General features: G+C 42.2%; 1 protein-coding gene across 42 annotated transcripts in view; it reads left to right on the plus strand.

Moving 5' to 3' along the window:
• CACNA1C (calcium voltage-gated channel subunit alpha1 C) overlaps positions 1–13695 on the plus strand; it is a 767747-nt gene that overhangs the window by 627470 nt on the left and 126582 nt on the right. For all 42 annotated transcript variants that reach the window (XM_086714435.1, XM_086714443.1, XM_086714446.1 and 39 more), the window contains 2 exons: positions 8374–8534; positions 9480–9705. In XM_086714435.1, coding sequence (XP_086570561.1) covers positions 8374–8534; positions 9480–9705 — 387 coding nt within the window. The remainder of the gene's footprint in view (positions 1–8373; positions 8535–9479; positions 9706–13695) is intronic.

Consider the following 13695-nt stretch of genomic DNA (forward strand, 5'->3'; position numbering starts at 1 on the left):
TGCTTAGATAATCTGTCCATTGTTGTAAGTGGGTGTTAAAGTCCCCTACTATGGCTACTTCAGCTTTCTTTTGGCGACCATTACCATGATATGTGGTTGTCCATCCCCTCACTTTCATTCTACAGATTTCTTTAGGTCTAAAATGAGTCCCTTGTACACAACATATAGATGAGTCTTGTTTTTTTATCCATTCTGATACCCTATTCTTTTGATAAGAGCATTTAGTCTTTACATTTGCATTTAGTCTGTACATTAGCATTTACATTTAGAGTGATTATTGAACGATATTAATTTAGTGCCATTGTGTTAACCTGTACAGTTGGTGTTTCTGGTGATGTTCTATTTTCTTTCTGATCTTTGTGGGTTTTTTTGGTATTTTTTCCTCCACTCAAAGAGTCCTCTTTAATATATCTTGCAGGGCTGGTTGGGTGGTCACGAAATCCTTTAGTTTTTGTTTGGGAAACTCTTTATCTCTCCTATTCTGAATGACAGCCTTGCTGGATACAGTGTTCTTGGCTGCATATTTTTCCCATTCAGCACATTGAATATATTATGCCACTACCTTTTGGCCTGCCACATTTCTTTGGACAGATCTACTCTGAACCTGATCTGTCTTCCCTTGTAGGTTAAGGACTTTTTTTTTCCATTGCTGCTTTTAGGATTTTTTCATTGTCTGTGTATTTTGTGAATTTGACTATGATATGTCTTTGAGATGGCTGGCTTTTGTTGAATTTAATGGGAGTTCTCTGTGTTTCATGAATTTCAATGTCTGTTTCCTTCTCCAGAGTAGGGAAGTTTTCAACTATAATTAACTCAAGTAAACCTCCTCCTCTTTTTTCTTTATCTTCTTCTTCTGGGACTTCTATAATATGAATATTATTATGCTTTAAGGAGTCACTCAGTTTCCTAAGTCTGCATTCATGATCCAAAACCTTTCTTTCCCTCTTTTTTTTCACCTTCATTATTTTTCATAATCTTATCTTTTATATCACTGATTCATTCCTCTGCTTTGTCCATCCTCATTGTCATTGCATCCATTTGGTTGTGCATCTTGGTTATTACATTTTTTATTTCAGCCTCACGAATTTTTAGTTCTTTTTTCTCTGCAATAAGGGATTCTCTAGTGTGTTCTACGCTTTTCTCAAGCCTAGCTAATATCCTTATGATTATTTTCTTAAATGCTGGTTCAGACATCTTACTTATATCTATATTGATTAAATCCCTGGTCATAACTTCTTCCTGTTCTTTCTTTTGGGGTGAATTCCTTTGTCTTGTCATTTTGTCTGGGTCACTAGTTTTGGGGGGGGGGGATTGTTAGAAAAGCCTGCTCCTATATTCCTGCTCCTGAGAGTGATAGAAGAGGTCCAAAAAAAAAAAAAAAAAAAAAAAAAAAAGAAAAGAAAGGAAACTAGATCCTATTTCCCCTAGAGCTGAAGCTTTTGCAGCATCCTATGATCAGTAGACTTGATGCATGCAAGGGGTTTGTGCTGGTCTTCTGGGGCTGTGGCCTGCTGCACTGAATCTCAGACTGACTTGTCCTAGTAGAGATGCACCTGCAGGGTACAGGGGGCAAAGCTTAGTGTAAGCAACTACAGCCTCCACTTGCTAGTGCTGTTTTGCTCACTGAAGTTGATCAGTGCTGATGGGTGGGCTAGGGTGGGGGGAATAGTGTCACCCCACTCTCTTGTCCCCGGAGTGGGGAGTTCATGCCCACCACTCTTCAGAAAGCCCTCACAAAAGAACAGACAAGCACCTTTTTTGTGTCCCTAGCCTCTTCCAGATCCCTGCTTTCACCCTGCCTGCGACCGAGCTGTCTGTCTGCCAGGTAGAACAGTACTCCTGTGTTTTATCTCAGGCATGCAGCTAGGTTTCAAAATTACAAATTTTAGAGATCTGTATGGCTCAAACACATGCTGATCCTCTGGGAGAGGGCCTAGCCAGGTTTTTGCCATTTTCTGGTTTGTCTCAGAAAATGGTCACGAGATCGTGTAGTGGTTCAGAGTTTATGGTAAAGAACAGCACAACTCCAGACAAAGGTTTGTTGTCCTTAGGCAGTGTCTTTTTTCCTATGCTAGGGAACAGGGCAGCACATTGGTGCTGCCACTTTTTTTGTTCCCAGAGGGGACATGCCACCACTCCCAAATGCACTCCAAGCAGGGAAACTGTTTATCTCTATGCAACCCAGGGAATTCTCAGACCATGCTGCCCACTCCTAGGTCTCTACCTTCCTTCCCCACCAGAGCACCACCAAACCCACCAGGCATGACCCTAGCAATGGCACAGACCTTCAAAATTTCAGCTTTCCAAGTGAAGGAAGCCATAGAGAGAAAGACAGATACCATATGTTTTCACTCTTATGTGGGATCCTGAGAAACTTAACAGAAACCCATGGGGGAGGGGAAGGGGAAAAAAAAAAGAGGTTAGAGTGGGAGAGAGCCAAAGCATAAGAGACTCTTAAAAACTGAGAACAAACTGAGGGTTGATGGGGGGGTGGGAGGGAGGGGAGGGTGGGTGATGGGTATTGAGGAGGGCACCTTTTGGGATGAGCACTGAGTGTTGTATGGAAACCAATTTGACAATAAATTTCATATATTGAAAAAAAATTTTCAGCTTTCCACTGCACTGCTCTCCTTTTCCCAGACAGTGGTTTTGGGGGAGAGTTTTTCTTGTACAGTTCCCTTCGTGCACTTTCACTCTTTCCTTCTATTTCTTTCTCTTTTGCTACTCTCTACAATATCAGAACTCTGTCCCCATTGTGGCAACTGCAACTCTTCTCTCCCCCAAATCAACTCTCTGCAGCTCCTGTCTTCCACAGTGTGGCTGTTTTCTACCTCTTGTTGTGCAGTTTTGCTCTCTTAGCCTTCAGATATTGGGTGTTCATGATGGTTTGATATTTATCTGTGTTTGAGGGATGCGGCAAGCTTAGGGTCCTCCTAGTCCTCTGCCATCTTAACTCCTGTTTAATATAAAAATTGAGATATTTTACATTAATTTTTGTACTAAATCTTTTAAATACAGCGTTTATTTTACACTTACTACATGTTTCAGTTTGGATTAGCCAATTTCAAGTGCTCAAGAGCCACATGTGGCTAGTAGCTACTGCACCAGATGGGGTGGCCCTAAAAGGTCTGAGAAGATACAAAATGGCAACCCTCTAGTCTAGATTCTACAGTCCACTGATGTTGTGTGTTTAAGGAATAGCAAAGCAGGGCAATGGATTGAAAATGTCATGAAAATTATCAAAGTAGATCTGGAATTATTTCAGTCTGCTGCTAGGATTTCCACTACAGATGCAAGAAGAATGTATCTTCGTACTTTCTGCCTGATTATGGCAGCCATGATTGAATGGGAGCATACAGGAGAAAAGCATAGTAGTACAGGGGGGAAATGGAGAGGGAATTCTTGCAACTCAGAATAACTTTGTAAACAGTGAAGAGCCTGTTTTACTCTTTAAAAAGATTCTAAAATTTAAGTTTTAACAAAATGTCCTGATCATTTTCTCAGTTTAACAATGACAAATAAGACAATTTGAATTTCCAGACATTTGCAATACAGAATGATACAAAGTCATGGTTTATTTAAAAGAAATATTAGAAGAGAAACTTTAGAGGAAACTCAGCAAATTATAATCAACTTATAATGTTCAGGCAATATTAGGGGATTCTTTTTGTAAGCCAAGTCTCCACTTTGAGGAATTAGTTACAATAACGAATTTTGCAACATTTGGGCATCATGGTTCAGAATAGGATTTAAACAGTTAGGGAACAAGTTATTTAGAAAGTCTTATGCAACTTTCAGGGATTAATCAGATAACCTGTTGGAGTTTTCAGATCTTGACTTTACAGAGTTCTGAAGTGAACCCCATGGGGTTCTAAAATCTGGAAGGACTGTCTTGCCCCATCTTCAGTGAAATGAGCAGCAAGGACAAGGCACATATATAAATTTTCCTAATCTCTGATAGTCCATTTTAAGTTACTTACATATAGTATAAAAGAGTTAAATTTAATCATTTTCTGTGTTGCTTGTTCCCAGTTAAAGAAAAGATAGGAACTTATTCTAGCCGCTAGAAAGAGCCTGAAATGTCCACCATTTTGCTGTTGTCTACTCTTCTAGATGCCTGACAAAAATTATATGCCAAGCAAACTCTTTTAGTAACACTGCCCTTTCCTCACCCCACTTTCATCCCTGGGTCACAAGAGCTCCAGGCTCTCAAGTCTTGTCTTCAGCAAGACGTTAGTAAATCTGCATAGAGTTTGTCTCTGCTGTTCTACCAACCTATCAGTCAAATGTCCTTACCATGTGAAATGGACTGCACTAAGTACTGTGGGTCTATAGCAAAGTGTAAGACATAGTCTTTTTCCCTCAAGGATCCTATGATCTCACTGGAGAGGCAAGAACCATATACTAAAAGATAACTGACAATATGGGGAAATGAGAAATCATTTCTTTTGGGTAACCTTTGCTGGCTCCTCCACCCCTGGCTAGGAGGCCCTTTGGTGTGTTCCTGTGGCACCTCTGTGAAGCCTGCCTTGGTGGTAAGCAAACTCTTTCATTGCTTACAAGGGTCTTTAAGCATGAGTTTTATGCAAAGACTGTCTATCCTGTTAACTGTTGAATATCTATTACCTATCCCATGATAGGTGTTTAATACTTATTTCCTTAATGTATAACTAAAATGAGTAATGCAGACAATAAGTGTGACAGGAGTACTAAGTCTGGGAAAACTAGAAAATTTCACCACGGAGAAGCTGGGACTTGAGCTAAGCCCTAAAGAATGGCAGGACATAGGAAGGGAAGGTCCTGGCAGTTGTGGGGACAGTCCATGTAGGTGGAAAGGCAAGAGTAAGGCCCAGAATTAGGAAAAGGTAAGGTGGATCCCAGGGTGAGTGAGCAGAACTTTCCCATGGGGATGCAATGATACAGAATTTTGAAGAAGTAGATTAGGCACATTCATGTCCACCTTTCTGTCCTATGTCTATATATGGGAACTTCTATTTCTAGAGTAAATGACTTTTGTGCTTAGTGTGAAGGGAACATGAATAGCAGGCAAATTTCTCCTCCCTATTTTATCATTTAATTTCTATATCCTCCGTGTGTATGTAAACACACAAATAAATTTACACATTCTAATAAATCATTACATTTATTATACAGTAGGAAGTGTTGCCAGGAAACCAGTTGTCAAGCAAAGCTATATTTTGAAGAGTGGGAGGTGTATAATTATCTTTAAATACTTTCTCTGGATAGTAATTACCCCCACCCCCACCCCAGCCCAAATCCATGTGACTCCCCTGAATGGATGTGCACAGGAACAGCACATTTAACAGCCACTACCCTATCCGACAGCCACTCCTTCAGCGAGTCAGGCAGTTCTAGACCCATGGGATAGGCCTGACTATGTGGTACCTCGTATCCAAAACTTGGGACAAGAGGAACTTAATCAAGTTCTCAGTATTAAACTGACTCCAAGTCCATTTTTATATACTGTAAAGAAATGCAAACTTGATTCTTTGGACTCTGAATCACAATTATCAGTGATTTCTGTAACATAAAATTATATCTATTTAAAATATTCTTTGAAACTACAGTGTAAGCTATTTAAGACCAGATAGAAGTTTGTCCTGAAAATTCATTTTTTAGGAAAAAATTGCACCAAATTTTTCTACAGTATTAATAACCACAATAATAGGGAAGAATCAGTGTCCTGTCCTGTCAAGATAAGACTCCTCAGTACCGAGAGCTGGCAAACTCCAGAGGACCACCAAGAACCCCTTGTCCCACTCCTTTGCCCCTCTCCTCAGCCTCCCTCATCTTCATTCTTACCCAGGGTGGTATGTCTAGGAAGATGTAAGCCTCCCTACGTGCATTTCGAAACCTTGATTTTCTGACCCCAATGCATTTCTTCTCTATATAGTGAATTACCCCCAAGTAGCATGTAAGTATCCCCTACAAAGAGATAGCACACACTAGAGATGGCATTCAAGTACCCATGATGAGGTAGGGTCAGATCAGAACACTATGTGATTAATTCTTCCTTCCCTCCCTGTTCTGCAAGCCAAAAACTAAGTTCTGTCTGCAGTTCTGAGGAAACAGTTCTCTTCTTAAATGTACTTCTCACTTTTCTAGTCTCCTAATAGATTTTAACAAAGATTTGGTAACAGGATTTTCCACAGACAGTAGGTAGAAAATACAGAGTGAAAACATAAATGAAGTCAAGCTGTCTTTTTTTTTTTTTTTAATTTTTTTTTCAACGTTTATTTATTTTTTGGGACAGAGAGAGACAGAGCATGAACGGGGGAGGGGCAGAGAGAGAGGGAGACACAGAATCGGAAACAGGCTCCAGGCTCTGAGCCATCAGCCCAGAGCCTGACGCGGGGCTCGAACTCACAGACCGTGAGATCGTGACCTGGCTGAAGTCGGACACCCAACCGACTGCGCCACCCAGGCGCCCCGAAGTCAAGCTGTCTTGAAAGTCAGTTTGGGGGTGGGTGGATGAATCCATAGTAGCAAGGATCTGCATTTCTAGAAACGTAGAATACAGATGTGAATACAGATATTCATGGACTATTGTTCCAAGATGCTTCTTTGTTCCTTCCCTGCCTACTTTATTACCCACACAGGGGCACTGCCTTCTGACTGCCTGTTGGGTCTCTCTATATACATGACCTGCAAGCACTTCAAATCTATTTCCTGAGCTGGGCGCCCCTACTTTCCCCTCATAGCAACCTCCCTGCCCAGAGCACTGCTTCTCCTTGTCTGTACCTATATTGGCTAGAGGTGCCACTCTCCAAATCACCCCAGCTAGAAGTTTTGGCTGTCTTTCCATACCTTTCTCTCTTACCTTGCACATCCAGTCAAGCTCAAAGTCCTATTGATTCTGCCTCCAAAATTGTGGAGTGTCAACTCAGTGTCCTCTTTTCCATTAATAAAGCTACTGCCTTCATCATCTCCAGCCCAGATGGTCAAAAGAATATTTCTCATACTACCTCTGATCTAGAAGCTGTTTTGTTGTTTAGTTGGTTTTCTAAAATCAAATTCCATCATTCTCTCTCTGGAAATCATTAAGGTGGCCTCTGTAAGTCTCCCTCCCAGGCACTTCTCCACGATCCCCTTCCTTCTCTCCTTTGTTGCTACTGTCAGCATTTATTAAATGTTTGGTCAATGGAACTACCAAACATAGCTATGTATTTTCTCTGTATCTAATAAGGATGAAATTTGGGAAAGCTATAAACTCCTGCACCATAGAATTTAAAAATGTGAGTGACTCCTTGGTTTAATCTAGCTTAATGGTTCTCAACCATGGTTATAGATTAGAACCCTCTGGGGAGCTTTAAAAAATAGCCAGCCCCCAGAAAATCAGATTTAATTGATTTGGAGTTGGAGCCTAGGTACTAGTGGGAGGTTATGATTGTTTTTTTAAGCTTCCCCAGGTAATTTTATGTACAGCCAGGTTTGAGAATCATTGACAGAAGTCCCTAACCAAGAGACCAAAGGAACATTTTAAGGACCATAGCTAAGCTTCCAGGGGTCCATGTGCTGTTGTATGAACTAGTATGCAGAGATGTGTGTGTATGTATGCGTGTGTGCGTGTATGCTCTTTTCTGAACAGAGGATCTAAACATTCATCAGAGTCTGAAAACATTCCATAACCCCATAAAGGCAAAGAACCTCTGATCCAGATTCAGCCCTTACACTTTACAGATGAGGCAGCATCTGGGCGAGAGACTGGGGAGAGACTGGGGAGAACCAAATCTGGCTCTGCCACTGTGTGATATTAATCAAGGTATTCAACCTCCATGGCCCTTAATTTACTCCTCCTCAAAATCAGGATAACACCTGCTTTTCAGGGTTATTTAAAGAATTAAAGAGAAGGCATGGAAAGTGCCTAATATGGTAACAGGCATAGATGAAGTTTCATTAATGGTAGACATTACTAGTCCTATTCCTACCATCACTACTAATAATTCTCCTAATACTTGCAATATAATTTTGAATAATGCTATTATTATAAAAAATATCTATTTATACCAGATGCAATATATGGTATATATATATATATATATATATATATATATATATATATGGATTTTATTGATCTGTACAACAACCCTGTGAGCTTGGCCCTATTCCTGTTTTACAAATGGGAAAAATCAAAGCTTACAAGGGGCAGGGCTACACCTGAGGCCACACAAGTGACAGATCCTGGTTAACTTGACATGAAGCTTATCTGTTTGCCACCAGATTGTACTGCTCTGGTGAGGCCAAGTCCATTAAGGGAAGAAAGGAAACCACTATGGTACCTTTCATATTGGAAAAAATCTGAATTTCACAGTCACCTCCCTCCCCATCCCTCTCTCCTTGCTCCTTTTCCAGCCGCTACTGGCGTCGGTGGAATCGGTTCTGCAGAAGGAAGTGTCGTGCTGCAGTCAAGTCTAATGTCTTCTACTGGCTTGTGATCTTCCTGGTGTTCCTCAACACACTCACCATCGCCTCAGAACATTACAACCAGCCCCACTGGCTCACGGAGGTCCAAGGTGAGAGGCAGCCCCTGGCACTATCCTGCTTTACTCTTGTTAACTTAGCCCTAAATCCCAGGGAGGGAATGGTCACAGGCACAAGGTTGATGGGAAAATTGCCAGTGGCCGTGGCTCTTGGCAGGCACCATGCTGGAGATACCAAGGGCCTGACAGCTTGCAAGCCCAATAGTAAAATGTGCAACCTCATTATAAACAGATGTGGCTCACCTATGTAGGCCCACACCATCTGCCTACCCCAACAGTCACCGTTGGGTCCAGGTGACAAGGACACATGCTGCCCCCTGTTTGGCTATCTCAACCCTTGGCTGCCAACTTCCCAGAATGGATTTTCAATACAATAGCCTGCAGGTGGACCTGCCAGAACGTGTGAGGATGAGGTGAGCAAAAAGCCAAGAAAGAGGACAGTAGTGGCCTGAGCACAAGGAGCTGTCCTCAATGGGCAGTTAGTACCCTTCCCTGAACCCCTAGAAGAGGACCTCCTTAGCCAGTGCCTCAGCTCCATGCCCAGGGAGTCAGGCAGACACAGGGGCTGCATTCCAGAATGCTGGGAGGTGGACAGTCTCCCAGTGTAGAGGGCAGATGGGTGACTTGGCTCCCCCTTTTGGCTGATTGGTTTGGGCAGATTACTTACCTCTCAGAACCTCACTTCTCATCTCTGAAAAGCTGCTGGGAGGAATAAAGAAGATCAGCACACAAAGCCTTTGATGCATGGTAGATCCTCGATACATATTTACTGTGATTATTACTAGATACCCCTTTCTTGTCACTTTGGCCCCAATTGTTCTGTTCTGGCAGCAACATATGGGAGAGGTGTCCTGGCTGGGAAGGGAAGCATCTGGCTTTTTCTCCAGTGGTGATAATTACTGTTTTCTTTCTCCTCCTCCCCCCTCTCCCCACTCTCACATCTGTGTTGGGATCCTACCCCCGTCTGGAACCCACCAGACACGGCCAACAAGGCACTACTGGCCCTTTTCACTGCGGAGATGCTGCTAAAGATGTACAGCCTGGGCCTGCAGGCCTACTTTGTGTCCCTCTTCAACCGCTTTGACTGCTTCATCGTGTGTGGGGGCATTCTGGAGACCATCCTGGTGGAGACCAAGATCATGTCTCCCTTGGGCATCTCTGTGCTGAGATGTGTCCGGCTACTGCGGATATTTAAAATCACAAGGTATTTGGTTTCTCACCTTCCTTTGGACGTGGAACTCAGGTAGAAGTTCTTCCAGAAGGCAAGGGAGGCAGAAAGTCCTGGGTGGGAGAGTAGCTGCTGTTTCTTAAGAGGTCTATCCTTGGCTCATATATGATGGAGAGGAATTTTTCTTCATTTAGATGACATATCATTTATAAATACCTTTGACCACTGTTACCAGAGACAACTCAGTGGCACAAACAAATTTGGGATTTATTTAGTTACATAAAAGAAGTATAGAGGGGCACCTGGGTGGCTCAGTCGGTTAAGCATCTTACTCTTGATCTCAGCTCAGGTCATGATCTCACAGTTCATGAGATTGAGCCCTGTGTCGGGCTCTGCACTGATACTGTGGAGCCTACTTGGGATTCTCTCTCTCTCTCTCTCTCTCTCTCTCTCTCTTTCTGCCCCTTCCCTGCTCACATGTGTCTCTTTCTCGCTCTCTCTCTCAAAATAAATAAATAAACTTTTTAAAAAGTGCAGAAGTGGGCATCCCAGGTTAACTGAAGAAGACAGAGACCTCGTCCCCTCTGTCCTTTTTTTTTTTTTTAATGTTTATTATTTTTGAGGTGGGGGGAGGAGCAAAGAGAAAGGAAGACACAGAATTTGAAGCAGGCTCCAGGCTCTGAGCTGTCAGTACAGAGCCCAACCTGGGGCTCAAACCCACAAATGCAAAATCATGACCTGAGCCAAAGTCAGATGCTCAACTGACTGAGCCACCCAGGCACCCCTCCCTGCTGTCCTTTGCTTTGACAGACTTAGAACCACCTTCCATTCTCTGGGTCATTAGGTGGCTTTCAGAGATTGAGCCATCATGTTTGAATCAAGGCAGGGAGAAGAGAAACAGCAAGGGACCAAAGCAGACACCCATCCTGGCTGAGTCAGCCCTTCCAGAGCTCTTTGAGAGATCTTACCAAAGGATCTGTTTTCATGGCCACCCCAACTGTTCGAGAGACTGAGCAATGTGGTCTTTTTCCTGTGCATGTGCTGTGAAAATGCAGTCCAGTTTCCTTAACTGAGTAAGGATGATGGCTATCATGGCACAGATGGCTTTCACCCCTCCTTCCTCACATTCACCCCCTCTCCGTCTGCCTGTCCATCCACCCACCCGAAGACTACAGTCTCCCCAGCTCTCGGGGTCAAGCAGTGATTCTCATGAAGAGGAGGCATGGGCGGGGGCATGGGGCCAGGCAGCATGCTCTAGGACAGTCATTTCGACTGTGCTGTGACCTATTTGAGTGGTGAAATCAATTGATTGAATCACAACCATCATTTTTAAGCAGCTTTATTGACATATAATTTACATACTATAATTCATGCCTCTAAAGTGTACAGTTCAGTGTTTTTCTGTACATTCACAGAACTTTGCAACCATCACCACAATTTAGTTTTAGAACATTTTTATCACCCAGAAAGAAACCCATACCTACTCCTCATTCTCCCCACATTCCTCCCAGCAGCAACCAATAAAATTTACTTTCTATTTCTGTAGATTTCCCTATTCTTGACAATTTCTATAAGTGACATCATGCAGTCTGTGGTGTTTTGCGACTGGGCTTCTTTCACTTATGTAATGATTTCAAGATTCACCCATGTTGTACCATGTGTCAGTACTTTATTCCTCTTTATGGCTGAATAATATTCCATTCTGTGGATACGCATTGTGTTTGTATGTTCATTCATCAGTTGATGGATATTTGGTTTATCTTTACCTTTTGGCTACTATGAATAATGCTGCTATGAATATTCATGTGTAAGTTTTTGTATGGATTTTCAGTTTCATTTCTCTTAGATATATACCTAGGACTAGAATTTTTAGGTCATCTGATAACTGCACATTTAAGATTTTGAGAAACTGCCAAACTGTTTCCAAAGAGACTGCACCATTTTGCATTCCCACTGGTGATGTATATGGGTTCCAATTTCTTCACATTCTCATTTTCAGTGAAAGATTTAAATAGAATAGGAAACTCTCAGAAGGCCTCACATGAACATAAGCATTGTTTCTTAAAAATCTTTGAGATATATGTCTGAGTTGCAGTAGGTTGTGGTCAACCTTGAAGGGACATATCAGAAACATGTGAAAGGGAGGAGGCTCAAACTCTGACAAACCTCCTCTTTGTAAGAGTCTCTGCTTTGGGATCCCAACTGATAATAGGGCCACTGAAACCATCAGTTGTATTGTATTGGGAAAAGAGGGAGTGGGCTCAGTATCTTTCATTCAGGGATTTGAAGGTAACCATACCTGCTTGATGTGTTCTGAACATGGCTGTATGAGTAGTCAGGGCTTGCAACACTGCCCTCAGTTTGTTGTTCTCTTTATGGCTCTCTCAGCAGCCGCCAGCACACATTCCTGGGGTGCTGTCGAAGGTCAGATGAGAGAAGGCATTTAAACAGTGCCAGGCCCAGGGACACTCAGCAGCCAGAAGACTTATTATTAACCTGTTTATTATCTTTGTTGTTATTTGGAGGACAGAGAGGTGGGGCCCTGAGAGCCACCTACACATATACAGTCTCTTACTTCTGTTTCTCTCCCATGTTCCTACTATGCATCAAGCTCTGAGAGATAAGGGAAGAGAGGTATGGTATGACCTGAACCCAGGAGAAGTTTAAAGTCTGGCTAGGGAGATGGAGTTTGTGCATATGAAACCATTGAAAGAAAATCTAAGACAGAATAAAATGAGCTGGCAAATGTTGGGACAAGGATGGGAATATGTGCTATTAGAAGTTGGGAAAAGGAGAAAGTCCCTGGGGAATGTTTAATGTCACAGGATGGACTTCAAGGACATGCAGAATTTAAACCCACAAGTTTAATGTTCCTGAGCAAACACCTCCCTTCCCCTCACCCCAGAAAAAACTCTTTCTGTATGCCCTGAATATCTTGACATTACAGAAAACCCTTGGCTTGTTACTAAAAGTAGTAGAAATGGGGCACCTGGGTGGCGCAGTCGGTTAAGCGTCCGACTTCAGCCAGGTCACGATCTTGGGGTCCCGCGTCAGGCTCTGGGCTGATGGCTCAGAGCCTGGAGCCTGTTTCCGATTCTCTGTCTCCCTCTCTCTCTGACCCTCCCCCGTTCATGCTCTGTCTCTCCCTGTCCCAAAAATAAATAAACGTTGAAAAAAAAAATAAAAGTAGTAGAAATATAATAACAATTATTGTTAATATGCATCAGTACTTACTCTGTGCACCTAGTGTGGTCTGCCTTTTTTCACTTGACTCATCCTCACAATTAACTGTAAGAGAGGGTCAGAGGAGTGTACTATTATCATGATTCCCATTTTACAGATGAGGAAACTGTGGTTTAAAGATTTAAGTCACTTACCCAAGCCACACAAACTGCTCAGGGATGAATCTGGGATTAAGTAGCAGATCTGTGTCTGACCTCAGGTTCTGTGCTCCTAACCATGACCATGAACTGTGAAGTTGACTGCTGAACTGTCTTGTCTTTATCCCAGAGGTTTGCCTTAAAGGATTTTTACATATGGATTCTTGTTGTTGGATATTTGCTGATTCTACCTGTTCCTCCTTGGGTCTGGTAAAAAGCTATTTTTCACTTGGAGTTTTCAGTGCCTCCTAAATAGTTCTCAAAAGTCTATGTGTTTGGGGGTTTGTTTTTGCTTTTGTTTTTTAGATTTCTATAGAAAAGAATTCTTGTTCCTAGATATTGTCATAGAGTCTTGAAGAGATTTGACATTCATTCTATTTCTAATCAATAATTTATCTACTTCTAAGCTGAAACTATTGCCAAGAAGCCATTTTTAAAAATCTGTCTTTGTCAGAGAGCTTCCCATAGTCCCTCCAAAAGAAAGATTAGTGGTATTTCAGATCTCTGTAAAGTCTATAAACAGAATAATTTCATTATCTAATTGGAAGTTACTTTGGCAAAGGCCATCATCTTCCTGTTTTGCAAGCCTCCAACCCCTCGGGTGCTTTTGGAAAACAACATAGAGACTATAACTATGTGGGGAATC

Source organism: Puma concolor, chromosome B4 (genome assembly GCF_028749965.1).
Source record: "Puma concolor isolate L17-30 chromosome B4, mPumCon1.1.hap2, whole genome shotgun sequence".
Taxonomy (NCBI): Eukaryota; Metazoa; Chordata; class Mammalia; order Carnivora; family Felidae; genus Puma; species Puma concolor.